The sequence below is a fragment of the Astatotilapia calliptera genome, chromosome 2 (genome assembly GCF_964374335.1).
Source record: "Astatotilapia calliptera chromosome 2, fAstCal68.1, whole genome shotgun sequence".
NCBI classification, from domain to species: Eukaryota; Metazoa; Chordata; class Actinopteri; order Cichliformes; family Cichlidae; genus Astatotilapia; species Astatotilapia calliptera.
Window position 1 is genome coordinate 5422201 of NC_137423.1, and position 23334 is coordinate 5445534.

Here is a 23334-nt window from a genome sequence, read left to right on the forward strand (position 1 = left end):
GTATGTTATTCTAAGACATACATTTTCTGGTAGTCATTATGCTGATATAATACTATGCAAAGGGCTTGAGCGGTGGCTTGAGCCACCTCTCATCTCTTTACATTTTGCCAGGTAAACCTGAAATAGGTACAGTGATTTATTAAACATACATGGAAATATAGTTGAAAAAACTGTGTGTACAATTCTAACTAGCTTCAAAGTCAATACTTGGTATGACCACCTTTATTCTTAACACAGCCAGAACTCTTTTAGGCAAGCTTTCTTGTCATTTCTTTAAGTAGTGTCCAGGTGTCTTGAAGGACACCCAAAGCTCCACTTTGGATGTTGGCTGCCTTTTGTTCTATTCTTTGTCAAGATGATCCCACGCCGCTTCAGTAATGCTGAGGTGCACACTCTGGGGAGACCATGTAGTGACTGATGGTGTGCCATTGTGTATGCTTTTTCTGTCCAAGTACACTTTTACTCCATTGGCAGTGGGTTTGGAATCGCTATCATGGTGAAAAATGAAACCTTTGTCAGTCAGGTGTTTTCCAGGTGGTATTGCATGACGGATCAAAATCTCACAGTACTTTCTGTTTTTTCTGCTGTACCTCTCTCCTGACCTCCTCCATACATTTCGAGTGTGATTCCAACCAATTTCAGATTTGGGTTCATCACTCAAGGAGACCTTTTATCCACTGATATTCTGTACAATTCTTGTGTAATTTGGCATACATCAGCCTTTTCTCCCTGTTTTTTTCCCTTAAGAATGGCTTCTAGGTAGCCACCCTTCCACTGAAACCATTTCTCATTAGGCTTCAGTGAACAGTAGATGGATCAACTGAAGATGTGCCAGATAAATCTCTCAGGTCGTGTGTCAAGTCTTTGCTGGATTGTTTCCAATTTCTGAAGGACATGATTTTCGCATTCTGTTCATTATGCTGTAGGTGTGCCGCTTTTTCTTTTGTCCTACATTTTTCTGGTTTTATCACATTCCTTTAAGGACTCTCTGCCCCCCATGCCAAGGTATGATACGTTTTTGATTAAAAGATTTGGGGTAATAGCTCTTTAGGAATCACCTTGTCAGTGCAAAAATACAATTTTACACTTGTCAAACTTTGTTGTCTTTGGTATTTTTGTAGATTAACCTAAAGAAATGAAACAAATTATGTTTCTGCTAGTAACCAAGTGTTTAAAGATTCAATTTAAAATTAGTTCTTTCCTACATTGTCTGTTATGTGTAAACAAAACACCAGTACATCCTCTGAGTTAGGTGTCTTTTTTATGCTAGTATGATTCCATGGTCAGTGTTTAGTAGCTTAACAATCCGTTTAGGTTGTTATTCATTTTTTATTTGAAGTGATTAAGAATAAAGCATGACATCTAGTGGTATAATGTAATTGCTGAGTTGATTTTCTTCTTACCTTTATTAGTGTTCTTTACTCTTTGATCATTTTAGTTAATCTGTCTATAAATGAATCCTCTTGGCTGTACTTACAGATTCACTGTAAAGCTAAGAGTTTATATTTTTGTCTCATATTGTAACTCTTTAAAATCCTGTGCTACTACCTGTATAGTTGGTTCATATCAAAACAAACTGGACACAAGAAACCAATGGTATTTATTAACAAGTACACAAGTGAATTTTATTTATGCAAGCAAATTTGATCATACAGGTCAAATAAGCCACTTCAAGCTGTTGGCACATGAATATACAAAACAGATTAGATTTAAAGCCTGCTACTAAGCATCTGTAGTGAAAGTACAAAAGACTAATACGAGGAGAAAGCTGAAAGCGTTTTTTCAGATCATTACAGAGTATGCAATGTTGGTACAAGTATTAGCTTTAAGACATGGTTTAAACCTCATCACAAACTAAATAGACACAACTCAAAGGCTACAGTCGCTAATATTAGGAGCATAACGCAGTAAGCGTGGGAGGTTTAGTACTGCACATATAAACAAAAGGTTTATCCAGCAAGACAGTCAATAGTGTAAAAATAAAGAGGTGAAATAAAGTAACTTATGAGTCAAAAAGACTATATTGATGCATGTCCATGCCACGAGAAACATCTAAATTCACAGTCTTTACTAACAGTACAGTTATCCAACTTTGAGTTGAACATCAATGCGCTTACATCTAGAGAGAGCACAGAAATGGTCAAAGAAGTGCATGAAACTAGCTTTGAGAAATACTGACAGAAAGAAAAAAATCGCCAGGCAATGAACTGACAGGCCACCTCTGTATGTGGATTTATAGGCAAGTTACAGTTACTGTAATGAACAAAATTACGGTGACGCACACTTTTCTCACATCTGAAAATTCCACCAAGGAGTGCCATTACACAGACAACTTCTTTTCAGGTTGGGGCTGATAGATGCAGGTAGGACTGATTTCTTCTTACTGTCACAAGAGATGTCTTTAAATGTCAGTGCTTAACATATAGGTATACTTATCAGTATATGTATCAGTATATACAGTGCAGAGTACTGCAAAGCAGGAGATTAGTATTTATAAAGTTCAACTTTAGAAATTAAAAAAGAGAATATGAAAGCATGTTTGCATGTGCATTTGTGCGAGTCCGAAAATATATCTAAATGGCAAATATATCATAAAATAACCCACAATTTATCTTCAATTCACTAATCCTATCTATCAAAGTCAGTATTTCCTGTTTAACAGGCTTGGCACATCTAGCAAATATTATTTTACTCTGATTTGGTATTTTTGCGTTGTCTTGCTATTTTTTTTTAAAATTATGTTTCACATAGAAAAACAGATTAAATTGCTTTCATGTGAAAGTGGTTTTAATCCCTGGGAATACTGGTATGGCAAAGGCTTACAATGCTTCATAGTTGTATTGTGAAATTTAAAATATTTTTAAAACTAACCATCCACTCACATACAGTACACAGTTCTTGAACATGAAATCTTCAGACACACGACATGAGAAATGTGCTTGAAAACCCTTTGAAGCCCCTGTTGACCCCCTCAGGAAATCATTATAAAATAAATTATCCATGAAAGCAAAATGACACTTGGTATAAAATAAAGTTTAAGAAAAGTAAAACAATTGTACACTATTAAAAAAAAACATAAATACTACTGCTACTTCTGACTCTAAAAACTACACAAAAACTACTGTCAGCACTAAATAACTCTTATTCAACTTGTTCAATAACACAACTGCCAAAATGATAACACCATCCATGAGAGAGGTAAAGGGGCTTTTTTTTTTTTCATCTGAAATGCTGTTTGTGACTGGGGAGGTTTATGTGACGTTCCCCCACCCCGAGACCACATTTGTCATATGACGCACCAGTGACATCAGCAGTGGCGAGGGCCCTAGGCGCCATCCGCCCCCCCTCGGGAGGGGATGGTAGAGAGAGACAGATAGAAAGCAAGAAGAGAGAGAGAGTGAGAGAGGCCGGAGTGGCAGGGCCAGGCCTCACGCTGGTTTTTATGTGTAGGCGTTGAGACGCTCCTTGGAGCGAGTGGAATGGATGTCGTGAAGCTCCTGCTCCTCCTTTGACTTGATGTCTTCATACTTCTGCATCCGGCAGGCGTCCTTCACGTAGGCCCAGTTGGCAGATAGCACCATCAAGTAGTGGATCTGTAAGAAAATTATCATTCCCATTTAGCAAATCACACACGATGGGCTGTATTTCATAATCTAGGCATTATCATTATTGATTTCTTAAATGTATTCATTTTTAATACTGAATAGACTTTAAAAGCTGATCTGAACCCTTGGATTAAGGACAACAATCGTCCAGCAGGTGGCAGCATAATTCTAACTGTAGTGTTGGACTTGTGTTACCATGGCAGCAGTGGTTATAATGAATGTATTGTGGTTTAATGACTGAGACTGTTACACAGCTTTTCTTTTCACAGGGACTGACAGTTTTATATTTGCTTTGCAAATATGCAGTAGGACCATTTGACTGAGATTAAAATACAGAAGCTATACTACTACTACTAATAATAATAATTGTTATTATTATTGTTCATGTTGTTATTGCACGTGTTGTTTTTCTATTTCTTATGAACATTATTCATTAATTTATGTGATTTTTTTTACTTCAGTATTGAGGTGCACCAGTGCTTCTGTTGTTTTCCAGCTAAGTTTGGAGGGATTAATCACAGCAAAAAAACTGCGATGTGAGTAAACTAGTTCAGCCCACAATTTGCATCATCATCTCGAGTAGCAAACACTTTCTGTTTCTCAGAAAATGGCTCCTTGCAAATTGCTGATTACTGAGTGATGTTTGCAACAATCTCAGAGCCTTTCTTCTCCCTGTTTCCATGACAACGGCATGACATGCCTGGCTCCTCCGAAAGAGGGAGGGAGACAAACTGTCTTTTTCACTGCGCCAAAATGCCTTCTCTCCTATCTACAGCTATTCTCTCACAGGTAAATATAACAGAAGCTACTGATCCCGCTACAGCATTTCCTCTCACCTGCCTTCATTTTCAAAAATTGTCTTACCACTGCACAGTGTTTGCTGCAACAGCAGCAAAGCTTAATCTGATCTTCATGAAAAAAAATACTGCATTACTTAAAATAAATGAATAAATAAAACTTAAACCGGTTTCAGTTTGTTTTCATTTTCTTATCGGTGGCTTACCATAGCAATAACAGCAGCTCCTGCTCCAGCAAGGGCGCAGATGAACAGGTGGAATGTCATGTCCAGCTGGATCAAAAACAAACCGCAGGACATATTAATCCTCAGGGGTTAGCAGATATATTTGGCAATCAAAATCCATTGACTCTATTCTTAGAATAAAATCCATAAATTCACATTTGATATCTGTGACACATTTACCATCAGTATGTAAATGCTCAAGTTTCTCATCAGAAAAATTGCAATTTCAGTGTTAAAAAATACTTTTGTCAACTGTCTAACATGTGAGTTTGGGGTCATAGTCTGAGTTTTCTGTCAAACTTTGACTATTAAGTCAAATAATTTGAATGGCGTTCATACCTTGCAATGCTGTCAGTTCAGGCATGCTGTCATACTGTCAGTTTTTGATTTTCCTGCTCCGTAGTATAGGTGCACTGTATTCTTTTGCCTTTGTGGTGTAGAATGTGTGAATCTGACAAATCTGACAATATTATTGCTGTAATGAGGACTAACTGGTGTTTTTTTTGCAGTTGATGCAGGTTCTGTTAATTATTTTTCATTTAAAAGTAACATTTAGAAGAATACCTGCAAGGAATGCCACTGTTGGAAAAGCTATTCACAGTGATGTCTTCACTATATTAAGTAATGATTTGTCTTATGTTTGAAACCCATGTGTAATTCATTTTACAGCATGACAACATTAGACATTATTCAGTACTCAAAAGTTACCTTACCTCATTGGATTCACACATCCTGTAGAACTTCTCAGATCCAGTGCACATAGTTCTGGCCTCCGCAATTGGCACAATACCTGAAATTACATACATGTATCAGAGTATTATATTACATTTTTTTCTGTTCACATAGTCCCACAGGTGACATATACACTCACCTGTCACTTCATTAGTCGCACCTTGCTACTGTCGAATGGAGCCCATTTTAAGGCTGTTCATATAACGATATATATCGGATGACGATATAAAAACGTCTATCGTTTCATTTTACGTTATCGTTTGTTTTGTGGTGTCGCAAAATAAACTGTTTACAGCAATACTTTTTCATCGTTTTGATGGTCACTGTAGTGGCTATATTCATTTCTTAAAGTTCTCTCTTTCTCTTATATTGTATATAACCACACTACAGATGGACAAGCTACTGTTTTATGCGTTGTCGTTAGGCAACAATGACAGTAGCGTGTCCGCTTGTTTATTTTCCACATAAACCTTTCACAATAAAGCTCAAGATCCTGTTGAGACTTTTCAAAATAAACTGAATTACGTGAAAGAGTATGCATATTGTTTATGGATGAGAAGCAAAAAAAAGCTGCCAGGTGCTAAAAAATAAACCTTAGACTCAAACGTTAGAACAGGCTTTTCCCTGCAGCACGCCGTGTAATAAATACTCACAAAGAAAACAGCGGCCGTTACAACTTATGTCTAAAAATGTATAGTTTCATGCATCGGTTAAAACACTTGACTCCAGGTACACGACGCCCAGCTGGAAACACTTCACACAAGTCGAGCTGCCCGAGATTCACAGAATTTACAGAAAATGTTACATTTTTGTGATTTATATCGTTATCGGACGATATAATTATTATATCGGGATATGAGATTTTGGTCATATCGCACAGCCCTAGCCCATTTTGCCTTCAGAACTGCTGTAATTTTTTCTAGTGCAGATTCAGCAAGGTACTGTAAATGTCCCTCAGTAATTTTGATCCATAGTTACATTAAAATAAATTATATTCCTAAAATGAAATTCCATTCTTAATTCATATGGGTTATTATAATGCTGGCCTACCCTCCGCATCTATAACAGCTTAAAATCTTCTGGGGAGGCTTTCTACAAGGCTTAGGAGTGTATTTATAGGAATTTTTGACCATCCTTCCAGAAGCGCATTTGTAAGGTCAACCACTGGACTTCTTAACTGATAGATCACAGTGTGTGAGAATAAACGGCTGTTTTTCCAAACAGCTGAACTCTTCCACTGGCTCACCACAAGGTTGTTGTCTCTCTCCTCTTTTGTATATTTTGTACACTAATGACTGTCGCAGCACACAGGCCAATAGGCATTTCATCAAATACGCAGATGACACAGTCATTGTAAGCCTCCTTCATGGTGAAGAGGATTCCCATGGGCCTGTTGTGGATGAGTTTGTTTCATGGTGTGATCAGTCCTTCTTAATGATTAACACCTTGAAAACCAAGGACATGGTTATTGATTTCAGGAAGTCATCCCCTCATCCTGCGCTTACAGTGGTAAATGGTGCAGCCATTGAAATGGTGGATAGTTACAAGTACTTGGGGGTTGTTCTTGATAAGACCCTGTCCTTTGAGTCACATCTTGCTGCTACAGTGAAAAAGGCCCAACAAAGACTGTACTTTTTAAGGAGGTTGAGAGGTTTTAATGTTTCATCTGAAATGATGTCTCTCTTTTATAAAAGTTTTATTGAATCTGTTTTAACTTTCTGTATCATTGCATGGTACGGTAGTATGTCCATGGATAATAAGACCAGACTTAACAATCTGGTTAAAGTGGCGGGCAAGATTTCAGGGAGGTCTCAGGTCCAGCTTGTGGACTTTTATAACAGGCAGGTGCTGAGGAAGGCAACTTCTGTCCTGTTGTGTTCAGATCATCCTCTCTTTAACAATTTTCAACTGCTTCCATCAGGTCATCGTTATAAAATGACTGCAGTGAAGACAAAGCGACACAAATTGTCGTTTGTACCTAGTGCTATTATCTTAATTAACAACACTAAATTGTAAGTGTTGTTGCCATTGCACATTGCATTTTTTTCGATGGAAAATCTAGGTTGTTTTATCAGGCTTATATTATATTATAGTATTTTTTAATGAGTGTACGTAATGTGTTGGTTGTATGTTTGTTGTTTGTTTTGACATACTGCGAATCAATTTCCCATCAGGGACAATAAAGTTACCATTGACCATTGACTGATGCTGGATGAGAAAGCCTGGCTCATAATCTCCGCTCTTATTCATCCCAAAGGTGTGCTGTCTGTAAGGTCAGGACTAGGGGACAGTCAACTTCTTCCACACCAAACTTGCCTATCCATGTCTTTATTGGCGTTCCTCAAAATGATGCACAGTCATAAAGTAATGTTCTGCACATGCCATCCCAAAACTGTTCCCACAAAGTTGGGAGCATGAAATTGTCAAAAATTATATGGTATGCTAAAGCCCTAAGAGTTCTTTTCACTGGAACTAAGGAGCTGGGTCCAACTCCTGAAAAACAACCCTACACCATAACCCCCCCTCCAACAACTTTATACAGCACAATGCCATCATATAAGTACTGTTCTCTTGGCTACCACCCAGACTCGTCCAGCAGATTGCAAGATGGAAATTTGATTTATCACTCCAGAGAACATGGCTCCACTCAGTGGAGTACAGTGGCAGTGTGCTTTACACCACTGCATACTGTGCTTTACATTGGGTTTGGCGATTTAAGGCTTGGATCCAGCTGCTCGCCCATAGAAATATATTCCAGAAGGCTATCTGCCCACTGTTTTTGCATTAATCTGAAGTCCACATGAAGTTTGGAGGTCTGTAACGATTGGTTCTGCAGAAAATTGGTGAGCACTGTGCACTATGTGCGTCACAAGCCACTGCTCTGTGATTTTTCATGTGGCTGTGGCTAATTTGCTCTTGTTCCCAAACTCTTCCACTTTGTTGCACTACCACTAACAGTTGACTGTGGAATATTTAGTAGTGAGGAAATTTCCCGACTGGACTTGTTGCACAGGTGGCATCCTATCATGATACCAAACTGGAATTGACTGAGCTCCTGAGAGCACCCCATTCTTTCACAAATGTGAGGATGCAGAAATGCAAACATCAAGACTCATCAGACCACGCAATATTTTCCAAGCTTTTGTTGGCTATTTTTCTGAACTTATTGCACCCTCAGCTTCCTGTTTTTCACTGACAGGAGGAGCAGTCAGTGTGGTCTTCTGCTTCTGCAGCCTATCTGGTTCAAGGTTTGATGTGATGTGTGTTCAGAGTTGCTCTTCTGCATACCTTGGTTGTTACAAATGGTTATTTGAGTTACTGTTGCCTTCGTAGTAGCTTTAATCAGTCTGGCTATTTTCATCTCACCTCTGGCATCACCAAGGCATTTTCACTCAGAGAACTGCCTCTCACTGTATATTTCCACTTTTTTAAACCATTCTCTGTAAACCCTAGAAACAGCTGTGTGGAGAAATCCAAGTAGATAATCAGCCACAGGCGGTGGTTTAATGTGACCCAAGGCAAGATGTATCCGTGTTTTTATGTTCTTTATGCCAAATTTTCACATCTAGTGTGAATTTTTATATGGTGTTTATCATTTCCATACAGTCTCATTGTGCTATACTTAAAAAAAATAATATAATTTTTATTATTTAGCCATATCCTAAAGTGATGATTAATCCATTTAAAAGAAAACTATATGGAGGCTACAGTACAGGTAGTTGTTCTAAAAAGTAAAAAAGAAGTAGCAATTTAAATACAGCATAAATTTCTGTCACCGAGTTATTTCAAAAGGGGTGGACGGACGGACTGGAGAATATTCATGCTTACCATACTGGCGTGGGTCAAGGCATAGGGTGGCTCCCTCCAGGACAGTAGTATTTTGGCAAATATTCCAGATGTTGAAATATATGAAAACTGGAATGGAGGTAAATGCAGTCACTCCAAGCCAAGCCAGCATGAAGATGTATGTCAGCATGATGAACTGAAAGGGGAAACAGTACAGATGGATTACTGAAGTGGAACCGTATTTATTTGTAATATTAACACCTTCCAAGGCACTGTGGCTGGTGTAAAACTGATCATTTAGACGTTGACTCGTCTATGTCTAGATGTTGACGGCAAGGTCTTCTGAGATTAGTTTTTGTTGTAGTTAATATTTTTATATCCTCCAAGTTATTTTATAGGATTGCTGCATGCTCTTTTGTATGTTCTGGATGTGTGCTAATAATTTGTTTTGTTCTTGTTTCAGCAGTATTACCATATTGAACACTGATCAGAAATAAACCTTATAATGTCCTTTGCTGGTTGAGTACTGTAAGTACTACATAGGATATTAGCTTGTCAAGAAAAGTTAGTTAAAAGAACAAATCATTATCATTTTCGATTCTTCCTGTTAAATAAAAACAGCTTCAAGAGAAGCTAAAGAAAAGGTGATAAGATCAACTTTCCTCTGTGTAGACAGATTTCTTTAGCAGAGGAACTTGGGAAATCTAAGATTTTGATATATTGATTATGAGAAAGTACTATATATCAAACAGAAGAGATGAGCAGACATGTGAATGACCCCAGATTACATTAGGTTTGTATATCTCCCTTCAATGTCTTCTTTCCTTGGGGAAAAATGCAGTGCTATTTATACTTTCTTTTATAGGGGAAAATAAAGATAGTTGAGTTATAGTACTCATAAAGGCTCTATTGTGGCTGACCCTTTTCAGCCTTTTCAAAATAGTGAAACCTCACCAAATACAGGGGTCAACTCTAAAAAAGAATCTATTACATATAGAGCTTGGGAGAGCACGAGTAGTGTCACATTGGCCACAAAAAAAAAATGTCAGCTATTGAAATCTACTCAGCCTTCAAGGGAAAGTTCCTGGGAAATGACCTGACATTTACTAGGTGATTCCCGACAAGAGCAAAAGCTTATATAGAGTAATAGACATACATTTTATAGTTAGTATGAAGTAAAATAGTAGCCCTACCCAGGCACTGACACAACGTCCACATGTTGTGATCTTGAAGTCCCCGTACAGATCTTTAATGGCACCACTTGTGAAGAATCCCTCCACCATTAGCAGGATGCCATAGACGAAGAAAGCCGATGCAATGCCGTAAATCACATACTTAATAATGTCAATCCTGGAGAAGGAATACAGAACAACAGAAATGCAGTTTATAAAAATAAGAAGTTACCCTTTCTTTTTAAGATGTTAGCAAGAATTTTCATACAAAAATACTCACAGGAAAATTATATAGATAATTGCAGGTCATGACATTTGCCTGTTAAACAGAAGTAATCAACATATCTGTCTTAAATTGGCTACGCTTGTTGTGATTGTGCGGTGGATCTCTGGGATGTGTCAAAGCACATATAATTGTGTATTTTATACTGTGGAAGTATGCAAACTATGTTTTCTTGCTGATCAGCAGGGCTGTTTAGAATCTTTGTTACTTACATTGTAAAGACATCCAGTGAATCCACAGGGCTCCTCACAACCTCAAAGTAGTCCTGGAGGATGGTGACAGTGCCAGTCAGGGCTTCATGTCCACAGCCACAGAAGAGGGCCACACCAGCATACAGCAAGATGGTGGCTATGAGGGATGGGTATGGAATCCCACCCAGGCATTTGATGCAGCATTCAAGGCATCCTAAAGCGGAGAACGAGATTAGCCAACAAAGACTGTTAAAATTCTGAGAGAAAAAACACCAGACGTGGCACAAAGTAACAGAGACGTTTTTGCTGCATTTGCTGCATTTTAAATTATTTATCAATACATTAGCATTGAGCAAATGCATCTGCATGCACTGTATTTCCATTTCCATTTAATATTTTCCAGCAATTAAACCAGCTGGGAGGCAGCTATGCATGTAACACTGCAAGCTAGTTTGACTGCAGTACTCCTTTCCCTTATGTTAAAAAAACAACAACAAAACCCTTTCAAACAACTGTGTTATTCGTTCTGTCAGCTCTATAGCCCTACGGATAATGCTGACATTTTATTCAGCAATATAAACTCAGCCTTAGTTTCACATAGTAACTATGACCTTTAACCCCATTCTACTTTCCTCAGCTTCCTGTGCCAGGGGGTTCTTAAGGTGACAAATCACTGCTCAGGTTCATCTTCAATCTCCTGTGACACAGACTGCTCACAAAGAAGCCACGTCTGTAAATATTGTACCCAGGTTTGCCTTTATGAATTGCTTTGATTTATGAGTCTCCATCTCGTGTGTGTGTTTTGTGCTACTGAGTCAGTCATTTCCCAGTAACTACAACAGAGGTACAGAGGTATTTCCTGTGTAAGTGTGAAACAAATCCAGTATTGCAGTGTTTTGCTGTATAGTATCCAGACAGATACATTTTTCACAAAGCCAGACTAGTCTGAAACAGCTAGACCTGTATTAAAATCGGAGAGCTGCTTCATAAGTATCCTAAATGATTAAAGTTGAAGTCAGTATACAAATGTGGTATATGTGCTTTTATGACCAGCACGGCGTTACTCTTGATCAGATGTAAGATGATCATGGCCCATGATTAAATTCATCTGCATTGGTTTTGCTGTGCTCATTCAGAAGAGATGCAGTGACTCTGTTGTCAGTTGCAAAGATGATAAGATTTCAGGATGTTTTCAGCTCCATTCTTTTAAAGGTTGTCTAGTCATCTTCACTTTTGTTTCAAAGCAGCAGTCAGCCCAATATTCCTCCTCCTCAACTCTCTTCGTGTGACTCTGATCCAGACATGAGTGGAATACCAAGTAGCTGGTCCGCCCGCTGGGCTGTGCTGAGCACTCAAACGCTTGGTGCAGTTACAACCTTCACCCAGGGTTTCCTAGATTATCTACCTCCTTACTGATGTTATCCACTGCTAGACTGTGGAATGTCTATTCAGCTTATGTGCTATATTTTAAACATGTTTCTGTCCATATCCGTGTTTGCTGAATGTTGTATCCTAAAACAATCCATGCAGCTTTTCACACGTCACACTACACAGTCCAAACAACTCTGCTGTGCCTGTTAATAAGCTTCTGATTTTAGTCTCTGTTTAAGTATTCTCAGCTCATACAGTGTATGCTTAGATCTAAGCTTTAAAGATGAGGTACACATATATATTGTCTTCCAAGCCTTTTGTTGTTTAGAGGAAAGATTATAGTATGTATTATATCTCAAACTGGTGATTCCCCCATTGAATAGAGGGACTGCAGTGCCATTTGTCTGCCTTTATCATCACTGCCTTAGTAATTCTCCAACATTCCCAGTGATTCACCTAGGAAGAGACATCAAATTCAGGGAATACTTCACCTTTAGTGCCTCTTGGTAACTATCAGGTACTTACAATGCCACGTGACATGCACTCCTAGGTGTTTTCATGCTAATTCACACCTTCTGTCATGTGACTCTGAGAACCTGCAGTAGATTTAAATGGCCTGGACTCCCTCTGGATCCAAGCCTTAAACAGATGCTGCTTAAATTCTGCCGTTTTAGTTCATTTCAGGAATACTTTGAGGGAAGCTCCCATAGTGGAGGTGTTGGTTTAGTCATTGTAATCAAAAATGAATTTATATAAATCACTTTGTATAGTCTCACTTTGAGTAGAGCTGTTTTTATTTGGAAACCTGCATCCTAATACAATAATGAAAAAAGCACAGTTTTAAAGAACTCAATTCAGTCCTGTGGAAAACTAAGTACACCCTATGAGTCAACAGTTTGTAGAATCAGTTTGTAATTCTTTTCTGCAGGGCTTTATCAGTTTGTGACATTGTTGTGGAGGAACATTGGAACAAAGTCCAAAGTTCATGTTGCAAAATTGCCTTAGTTCATTGAGGTTTGTGGGCATTTGTATATTCTCAGCACTCTTCCCACCACAGAATTTCAATCAGTTGACTTTGACTCAGCTGATGCGACACTTTGATTCTTTTCACAAGTCCACGAGTTCAAGGTCACGATCAACTTAGTAACTGCAAGATCCACAGGAACTGTGTTTGACAGTTGCTTGTGCTGATGGTGCGATTGATTTTTGCCAAATGTGACGATAGTCAAACATCTCCACTTTGGTTTTGACTGTGCAAAGTACTTTCCAGAAGTCCTGAGGTTTGTTCAAATGCAACCCTTCCAATCACGCCACATTTAATTCCTATGGAAGCAGTAAGAGTGTGGTTAGATTTGCATAAAACTATGCAAAGTTATGTGTAAGCATGTGTTTTTAACACGATTCCATTCTGCAGCTACAATATTTTGGATAGCAAATTTTTCTGTTATCATTATTTAAAGGTGTCAGCTTGTCTTTTTCTGGCAACTTATGCATGAAAAGGTCTCCAGATGCACCAGTGCCAAGGTTCTGAGACCAACCAAATACATGTTAACACACAATCCTGATAACTTTGCAGTATAATGTCTGGAATGCCTTAGAAATCAAGGATCTGTTACATAAACTGGACTTTATCAGATTCACTCATTCATTTCCCAAGGTCTCGTGAATGTAGCTATTTTTGTTCTTTGCTTGAGTACCCTCTGTCTGTCTGTCACTACCTCTTACCCCAGATTCATTATGTTGAGTTGCCTTATCACTTCAGGAAACAGGCACTGACAGAATTTATTGATGTAGCTGTGATTACTGACAAGATGAGAGTGAGGCAGAGAGTTCAGAAACACTTATCCTCTTGGCCACAGTGCCCATTTATGAGCCAGAGTTAGAGTCAACTGTTGAGTCAAGTACTACAAACACATGGATTTGTATGTAGTACTGATGGGATACAAATTACTGCAATGTTCCCAGTTAATTTTTTATTTATTTCCAAACTATGTCGCTTGTATGGAAAAATAAGTTTTTTCAGCCATCAGAAATAGATAGAATAGATATAAAAAATTTTCTCTTGCATTTTGAATCTTAAACACAGGAACGCAGCGGCCTTTGAGATATGCTGGTGCTGATTTTGTGCAGTAATTGAGCGGAGCCTGTATTTAACATGAAGAGAGACAAGCGGTAATATCAATGATTTAAGTGATGGCTTCAATCAAGGCTTATTTCCTTGCTTTTCTGCACACAGCATAAAGCAGCTGCGAATTTACACGGACTACTTTTCCACCAAGCAGTAAACAGAATTGGCTACTAGTATGTTTGTACATTGTATTGTAAATGTAACTACAGAGTACAACACAGATAATATTTGTCTATATGTGACTTGACTTAAAGAGTTTCCATGGAAACAGTTGAAGATGAAGTTAGAAGGCAGGATAAAAGCATTACTGAGTGGACGTAACAGACTAATGTTTTATTGATCGTCTGCTCTTAATTCTGTGGAAGGGAAACTCATCACACCCAGTAAAGAGAGGTGTGTTAGAAAAGGACCAGATTCAGTGATAAAGTTGTAAATGTAGGTTAAAACGTAAAAACTAACAAGGCTTCCATCTTTGTCTGAGAGAAAAAATGTACTCACGTGAGTAGAAACAGCTGAATTTACAACGTAATGTCTTCTTAGCCTAGCTGCCCTTCTTCACATTTACTATGTTCCTTCCTGTTTTTGAAACTGCAGTGATAAAAGATCACCAGCAATGTGTTTATGATCTCATATGTTATCTGTCTTCCTCACCCCATTAAAAAATACCAGTGCATGCTATCATTTGCTCTCTGTAAACCTTCATTGATCCTAAATGAATTTGAGACTCTGAGTGGGTGAAAAATGGCAAACGGACGATTCTAAGAGTTAGAGGATGCTTGATCAATAATTTAGAAGTGGCACAGTGCGGAGGCACACAAGTCTCCCACATTCATTTTTCATGCTTTCTGCTTAGCCCCACATCACCTGTGATAAAAATAAAAGATGGCCTGCTTTAGGGGTCATGGGTATTTGAATGGCTGTGTCGTATAGGAAACAATGACTGTCAAGTTTGGTGCAACCAAGCAGATTTAAAATGGACTAGAATTGCAGTGACAAGGACCATCTGTGTACTTGAATGAATATATGTGATGTTTTTGTTTTGCCTTATTTTGAACTGGAGTACACCCCCAAATGTTTGAGGTAAGCTTAGTCTACAAAACATCTTTTACTCAGAATAACCTATTTTCCAATCAGTAAAAAGCATTTAAGGATTTTCTTGCCTCAGCGTGTTGATTAAATACAAATTTCATCGGTGCAAATCTTAACTCTAGCAAAACCAGGATTAATGCTATTCAGTTTTGAACAAAGAGACAGATTTAGAAGATGGCACTGTTTTAAATATTTTATTTTCCTAGAACAAAGCCACATGTTTTTTTCAAGGGAGGAAAGGGAGGGGGTGAAATTGAGGCCTGTGAGAGCCCAAACACCGCGGCCCAATCAACAGAAGGCGTCTCCCTAATACAAAGAGAAAGGATGACCCCCTCCCAGGGCCTCTCCCACCTCCCACTTCTCCTCCATCTGTCAGTGCCATAGCTGACAGGCAAAAGGGATACACACATACACACATTCTCTCTGACCTAGTCAACTTTTGCATGAGGGATGAGATAATGTTGTCCATATCAGATCAGTGCAGGGTTAATTTATGGAGTAACGGGGTGGATGATGAATTGGATGAATTCTGCGAATTACAGTGTTGTGATGTTTCTCAGACATTTCCACATTATGAAATTTGCTTAGTTCATCCATAGGTCAGTATTTGACGTGTAGTGGTCCTGTTAAACTGGAAAAATAATTTCTATTTAAGGCTAGATTACCTTTAAGACATTTTTTCGCTATTGACACAAATATTTCTTAACCAAAATAGTTCCATACCTAGTGAAATATCAGACATAAAAGTAATATTGGGCAGATTCCAAATACTTGCTTTCAAAGATGATTTTTACTCAAATGTGTGTTTATGCAACCCTGAATTGGATGAGTGGAAGAAAATTAATGGATAGATGGATGGTTGCTTATGTTGGTTCATTCCTAATTAAAAAGGATTTCTTCCTTTTGAAGTCATATAGAGATATGAGGCTTTGCTTTTGATGCAGTTTTAGCATCTGAGAAAATAAATGGCATGCTGCATTAGAGTATTAAATGAACAAAATTCATTAAAGACGATGACAGAAAAAGGAAAGACAATCTAATTCTGTGTCTGTGCATTCATTTCTAACACGAGAGATCCAATAAGAGAGATCAATTTTCCCACATACAGCTAGCATTTATTAGGGGTTTTGTGTGGGGACGGGGTGGTGGTGAGCCTGGTCAGACAGAGAGAGAAGAGAGAGCGAGATCTCAGTGGGGGGATGGTGTGCCTGTGTCAGCCTGAGTGTAATGGGCGTGCATGCGTCTCGTTGCTTTCCTTGTTCCTTTAATGCACCCCACCCCCCTTCCCCTGCAGTGAGCAGGTTTTTTTTCAGCTCCTGTGTGCCCCCATCTCCTCTGCGCATGTTTAATCAACCAGCATGGTTGCCATAACAACCACAGCGCAAAATCTGAGAATAGACCGGGTACTTGAGAGCCGTGACCCACTTACTGTATGTCAACAAATTCAGTGGGACAATAGTGAACGAGACACATTACACATAAAACCCCTTCAGGGCTAAAAGGTTGTTCCACACCAGGCCTGAAAGCTCAGCTACTGATTTCCTCTCTTCCTTTTTCACAGAGAGATGGAAGAGTCTAAACAGGACTGCGTGACTGTAGACGTGTCTTTTGTCTAAGCCAAGTTCACTCCAGGAACTAGGGGGCAAAAGTCAAAAACACAGCAAAAGAAACAAGGTTTTTGACTTTAGGTTTATGCATTTTAACCATGCAGGTATTTCCATTTCACAGGGTGGAATGAGTTTAATTTTCCTGATTGCCAACCTTATAAGCAGCCAAAACCAAAGAATGCAGGGATTTGAAGCACAGCTCCAAAACAATAGACCATAATGAGAGCATGTCTGCAGAGTCCAACAACAGTGGAGTACTTCATACTGCATATTAGTACTTCAATTTTTACTCAATAACAGTTTCCCGACACACTTTACCCTGAATGACCGAAATTTTAAGTAACATTTAAATTATATAAGCTAACACAACTCACAAGACACAATCATGTTGAGTGACAACAATATCATATTATCATTTTAAGATATTATCATTACAGTGAGCTAGTGTTTATCATCAATCTCAATGCAAGTAATTTTCAACACCTCTTTCCCTATGCCTATATCTATACCATTGTGTCATTGCTCAAAACAATAAGAGACCCCACATAAGGTTTTTAGCTTCTCCAGAAATAATTACTAGAACAATTGGTGGAACTCTCTTGACCTGGGCTGGGGCAGGCTTCAAAACAATAAGGGGCAGTAGAGGACATAGGAGCTCTTAGATAGGCTGCTACTTATACATGAAGTAATATATTCATGAATGTGCTGCAAGTGAATAATATCTTCTAAATAATTTATTTCTTATCATATTTGGTAAAAATAAACAAGAAAACCCAAACAAATGTGGTTTTTATGTAGTGGAAAACCATTTGTCTGACCACAGCAACTATGTTCAAAGCAGCATCTCCTTGCCTTTAGCTTAATGCCGATTTGGCATTTATCAAGTCAACTGCAAATTCAAAGTGCATGAAACTCGGTGAACCTTTAAAACTACAACACAAGTTTTCCATTGTGTATTACGGTCACACGATGTTACTGACATGATTGTAGACGGACAAAAATGAGATGCTCAACATGCAACCACATGCTAATCAAACAGAAGGACAAACGCTACCTTGCAGAGTAGATTCTTGGCTCAGGAAATGCTAACAGGTGTGCCTTTCTCAGTTTTTCCATTCAGCAACAGTTAGTACATCAAGTGTAAATGACCTGCAGAATCATGTTTGGTTTATTTATCCACAGTATTGCCCACCATATGGTCATTTCCAGAACTTTTAGCATATTTAGCCGTGTGTTCCTACTGGTCTAAACCTGCTTTTTCAACAGAAGGGCGCTGGACTGCTCCCTGCTGCTAATGGCCACTTTGGTACATAGAGTGCGCTCATACATTTGGCTAGCAGCTGAAGTGAACAGTGCCCACCTGGTGCATCTGACTCATAATCTGAGATTTGCAACCTCAGAAGAGGAAGACAGAAGGGCATTAGGATGCTGTGAGTGCACTCAGTGACACCTGCACCCCTTTGAGCTGGAAGTACCAATTTATCTACAGTCCGTTTGCTAGCTTGGATGATGTCTTCATCAGCAAAATGATAAAGAATTGTGCTTTAATATACATATGTAAACGATGATAAAATGCACATCACCAACTGTGGGGGCTCTGCTTCTACATCAGCGTTACGCAAAATGAGAAGCTTTTAAAATGTTGGTGTTTCTAGATGTCCAGTCTTACCAATTTCTGCACATTTATTGGGTAGAAGCTTGCTGTAGACAGAGGCCTGTCAAGTTATTGTGTTTTCCTTAACAGTGTAAACTGTATGTATTTAATCTTTTCTATGATTTATCCCACTTTTTGCAATTAAGGTTAGATTGTGAGTTTTTGGTCAAAACTGATCAATGATTATTACAAACTATTACATATTTCTCCAGAAAAATCAAAGTGACATGGGCGAAAACATGACCATCATCAGAGGAGTCATTGCAATTATCTTTTGTCTTCACAAACTATAGAGGGGCTGTCAAATCAATAATTTAATAAACGATACAATAATTTAGGTAACCAACATATGTAAATTGCGTTGCATAATACTTGGTCTCCAGAACCACCATCTTGGCGCATGGTGATAAACGTGACTTGAAATACTTAAAATAGTGACACTATTGATTTTTCATTCAAAAGGAAAGTCTAAGCTATAACCTTTCAAACACAATACTAACTAACAGGACCAGGGTGTATTTTCTTGTGTTATTTGTTTTTTAATGGTTAAATAATAATAGCCTATGATTTACGAAAAAGGCTGTATGTTTCGACATCGAGCCACTCAGGATCCCAGGCAGTGTCTTTTTATGCACAAATTTCTATGATTTCTGCTACACATGGTCTACAGAATAATTGTTCAGTTTTGTCATTGGAAGGTACAACATGGAAATTATTCCAACAACCAAACTGCCTGATGATATGCTGGAGAAGCTGCGCAATCTTAACTACTGTGGAAACCAGTTCAGTAGTTCTCAGTGTTGTCTAGAGCGGACTTATGATAGAAGGCGTCGGGCTAAAAACAAACATTAGCTGGTTAGCTGGTTGGTGTGTATTGGTCACTTTCCAAGAGCTTCAGCCTTTAGTTTACTGTATAAAACAACACACGGCTTATTTCCTCATATTCACGTGATGATTTTAGTTTTTTTTCAAGTTCAAGGGGAGAAATCAAATGCTTGCTTGTGTTGACACATGGGCAGTGATTCATAAAAGCACCCTAGTGTGAGAAGCAGGTTGCATATGTCAAAGCAGAGCCTCTGCTGTAACAGGTTATTAACAGTCAATTTGGTTTTAATAAGCTTTTGTTCAAGAAAAATGAGCTTGCAGAGCTTGCTTTATATGAGTACGTGCTAAATAATTACATTAATATTCTGCCCAAATTAATGGATCTGACAGATGGCTTTATTATCGAACTGTCATCCAAAAATTGCCCTTAAAGGGACGCCACTAAAGGTTGTTTGATCAAAATCTATAGGTTTTCTAGAACTTCTCCTACTACGCTGCTTAGTCAAGCAGTTTGATTAAGCTCACTATATTCTCCCAAGCTTCTCATTTTCTTTTTCACTCTGTGCTGCAATCATTTCTGACTCTACATATGCGCCTCTTCTTGTCTCTCTTCCTCCCACATTCTTAGACACAGCAAACTATTCCTGTGCTTCTGAAATGTCATCAACAGGAGTGGGTGAAGAGGGAGTAGATAATGACTTTGCCAGCGCCATGGCAACTGTTTCAGTTCGTGTGTGTGCCTGTAAGTAGTGCTAAGTTGCAGGGAAGAGCGACAGGAGGCAACACAAACATATGCCTGACACAATAAATCTGAGAGAGAAGGAGGCAAGGGAGGTGAAATAAAAACGTGTTTTCTACATGAGAACAGCATCCTCTTTACCTTTGGTATTGTGTCATTCTTTAACAAAAAATATCTTTTTCCAATCCACTGATGAGAAAATACACTTGCTTTATACTGTTGCAACCATATACTGAATCATTCATGCAGAGAAACAAGATGCGGAGGTGTGAAGTATAAATAGCAATTCAGCTCTGCACAAAGCATACACTGCCCCTCCTAAGTGAATGAAAAAAGAACCCCTAAAAACTCCTCCTGCAACAAATGCACAGTGAATATTGCAAAGCACTGCTGCATCATACAGCACCTCGGTTTTTCCGACACAAAGGACAGAACCTGAAAGCTGCTGGTTTAAAGACTAGTAATAATGGTAGTTCAGTTTGGTTCCATGCTCTTCGTGTTTCTCTCTGTCATCACGACAAGCATGAAAGACACATCAAGCAAACAAAGGCAGTCCAGCCCTTGCTGTAGCAGTTCACACCCCTGTGACTACCCAGACAGCACATACAGACGTGCACTTTTCAGTGGAGTGCTGATACTCAGTGGACAAAAGAATTCCCACAAACAGATGCTCTTTTATTCAAAGAGGGTATGGCTTACATTTGTGCAGTTGTCTCTGCAAAGACACTACTGACACTGACAAAAGCAAACATACATAAATGAATTCATCAGAACATGCAAAGATTTACTTTCTTACCTTTCTGGGTCTGCCCCTCATCCATGTCTTCTTCCATTTTGCTTTTTCTTCTTTTTTAAGTAGCTATCGATTAGTAAATAAATGTCCTGTGTAGGTTTAAGATCGTATTTATTTAAGGAGTAATCCACACATCAGTTCCCCTTTCTTTCTCTATACTCACTTTCTCTCTCTCTCTTTCTCTCTCTCTCTCTCTGAACACTTAGATTGGCTGTCAGGTGTGGTTTCTGTCAAGTGACTGGGCGATGCAAAGGATCACTTAGCCTTTGTAGTACTGTCCATTGCAAACCGCTGTGGCAAGTGCAGAACGCCTCCTTGGTCCCTGGTGGAGGAGGAGGAGGAGGAGGAGAGGAGTAGCAGGGCTGGCTTGAGCTGAGGGTGGTCTCTGTGGTTTGAAGGAAAGCGCATGTGTGACAAAGAGCCATGCATTTGAAAAAGGGAGGTGTGTGGAAAATGTTGGATTAAAACACTAAAAGCAGCAACGGTGGTAGAACCTAAGCCAGAATCAAGATCTTTTCACTGTGTTGTCTAGACAGTTGTGTTCATGAGTGTTGGTGACTATTCCTTGTCTCACCCTCCCTAAACAACACCCCCTCTCAGACAGAATGGTTAAGCCCATCACCCACCAACCCCCCTTCCCATGCGAGGCTGCGGCTGCTCTATATTAGCACAACCTCTCATTAAATAAGTGAGGGGGTACATCTGATTTCGAAATGGGATTCTCCTAATCTTATTAGTCTTACAGATTAAGTTATACAATCACCAAGGCGTTGTCATTGGATTCTTGAATTCTAAATGGCACTATATGTCTAGAGCTGCAGACAAACAGCTCACACACTGATGAAAACTGCTAAATAATTATGCAAATACATACCTAGATCATGGACAGGACACAAGGTAATTGGAATTGGAAATTGGTATTTTAAACTGCTGTTGAGTGAAATATGCTGTATAAATAAAACCTGACTTGACAAAGTATGGACAGATGGGTGAATGGATGGATGATCAGACAGGTGGATTAGATGAAACTTTAATGATCCCTATGGGGAAAGGAAGCTTCTGCTGCAGCCAAGACCTGAGAGGCAATAGCGAAGGAGGCAAGTGAGGGTTGTAAGAGTGATTCAAGTAAGCACGCTAGCTTAAATAGACTGCAAAATATTAATCGGATGGAAGTTCAGCAAATTAACTTGCTAGAAATCACTTTTAGTCATCCGTTATCTTATTTGTGCCTGCTGTAATACCAGGAATGCCAAAAGCTTCACTCATAGGCCTTTCAGAAGAAAAGCAAGATAAAGTTTTTATGGTAATTATGGTAATGTGATGTGTATGTGATCATTTATTAATGATTCTATATAATGCTTTATTAATGTTTCATTGCTTAATGTAACATTCATTGAATTATTCAATTAGCCTACTTTAGTTTGTTGTCTAACCAACTGGTGTGTCAAAAATTACCATACCACTGAGTACCGCTTTGTAATTCAAATTAGCATTAAATGTTTATTAGCTTTTCTGGCAGCATGGATCAACGGATGGTGATGTCTGTAGTAAGAATCCAACCTTTCAGTCCAGACTTTTAATACCTCAATAAGTGTCAGATGCATTATTTTGAAATATTGTGCAGAAATTCCAGAATGTCCAGATAGCAGATATGGATATATGGCCCAAGAATTCCTGTTATGTCTACACAGGGCTCGTAAAATTGCTTGCTTGCCTGCTTATATTATCAGGTGAATGCTCAGTAGCATATTGTTTAAAGCTCTGCTGTGCATATGTAGATTCTAAACATCTTGCTTTATCATGAGATCAAGAGACAATTTCAACCACTTTCTCCCTTTTCCATCTCCTTAGGGGCTGCTCCCTTTTTTTTATTTTGTGCACACGATATAGTCTTAAATAGTCATTTGTATCTGGTGAATATCCATTCATCCATTTTCTTCTGCTTATCCAATTCAGGGCCATAGGGAGGGGTTGGAGCCCATCCCAGATGTCACAGGGAAAGAGGCAGGGTGCACCGTGGATAGGTTGCCAGACTATTGGGGCTAACACAAAGGGAAAGAGAACCATTAACACCTACAGCTTATTTAGAATCACCAGTTAACCTTCATGCATTTCTTTGGGAGGAAGCTGGATTACTTGGAGAAAACCCACAGAGGCACAGGGAGAACATGGAAGTCCACATAGAGAGGCCCCGGTGGATTTGAACATTGGACATTGTCCTTATTAAGGAGTTTAGAATCTCTAATTAAGTAAATAGCTTTTACAGAGGTTTAAGCACTAGATATAATATGTACATTCTCAGTATGTGTCCAACACAGTCAAAGACAAACATGTCATT

General features: G+C 38.8%; 1 protein-coding gene across 1 annotated transcript; it reads right to left on the reverse strand.

Moving 5' to 3' along the window:
• Positions 1 to 1599: 1599 nt before the first annotated feature.
• Positions 1600 to 21577, reverse strand: gpm6aa (glycoprotein M6Aa). The gene is made up of 7 exons (XM_026182509.2): positions 21000 to 21577; positions 10812 to 11004; positions 10338 to 10494; positions 9187 to 9340; positions 5340 to 5416; positions 4609 to 4674; positions 1600 to 3593 (listed from the first exon to the last, which is right to left on the reverse strand). The coding sequence occupies exons 1-7, from the start codon at positions 21034 to 21036 to the stop codon at positions 3441 to 3443; spliced, it is 837 nt and encodes a 278-aa protein (XP_026038294.1). The 5' UTR covers positions 21037 to 21577; the 3' UTR covers positions 1600 to 3440.
• Positions 21578 to 23334: the final 1757 nt, after the last annotated feature.

Bases quoted from the DNA above. Each gene is read 5' to 3' on its own strand.
- gpm6aa (XM_026182509.2), bottom strand. From the start codon at position 21,036: ATGGAAGAAGACATGGATGAGGGGCAGACCCAGAAAG. The intron at 9,341-10,337 runs GTAGGGCTACTA...TTCCCCTTTCAG, and splicing joins GACGTTGTGTCAGTGCCTGG to TTCATCATGCTGACATACAT. The intron at 3,594-4,608 runs GTAAGCCACCGA...ATTTTCTTACAG, and splicing joins GAGCTGCTGTTATTGCTATG to ATCCACTACTTGATGGTGCT.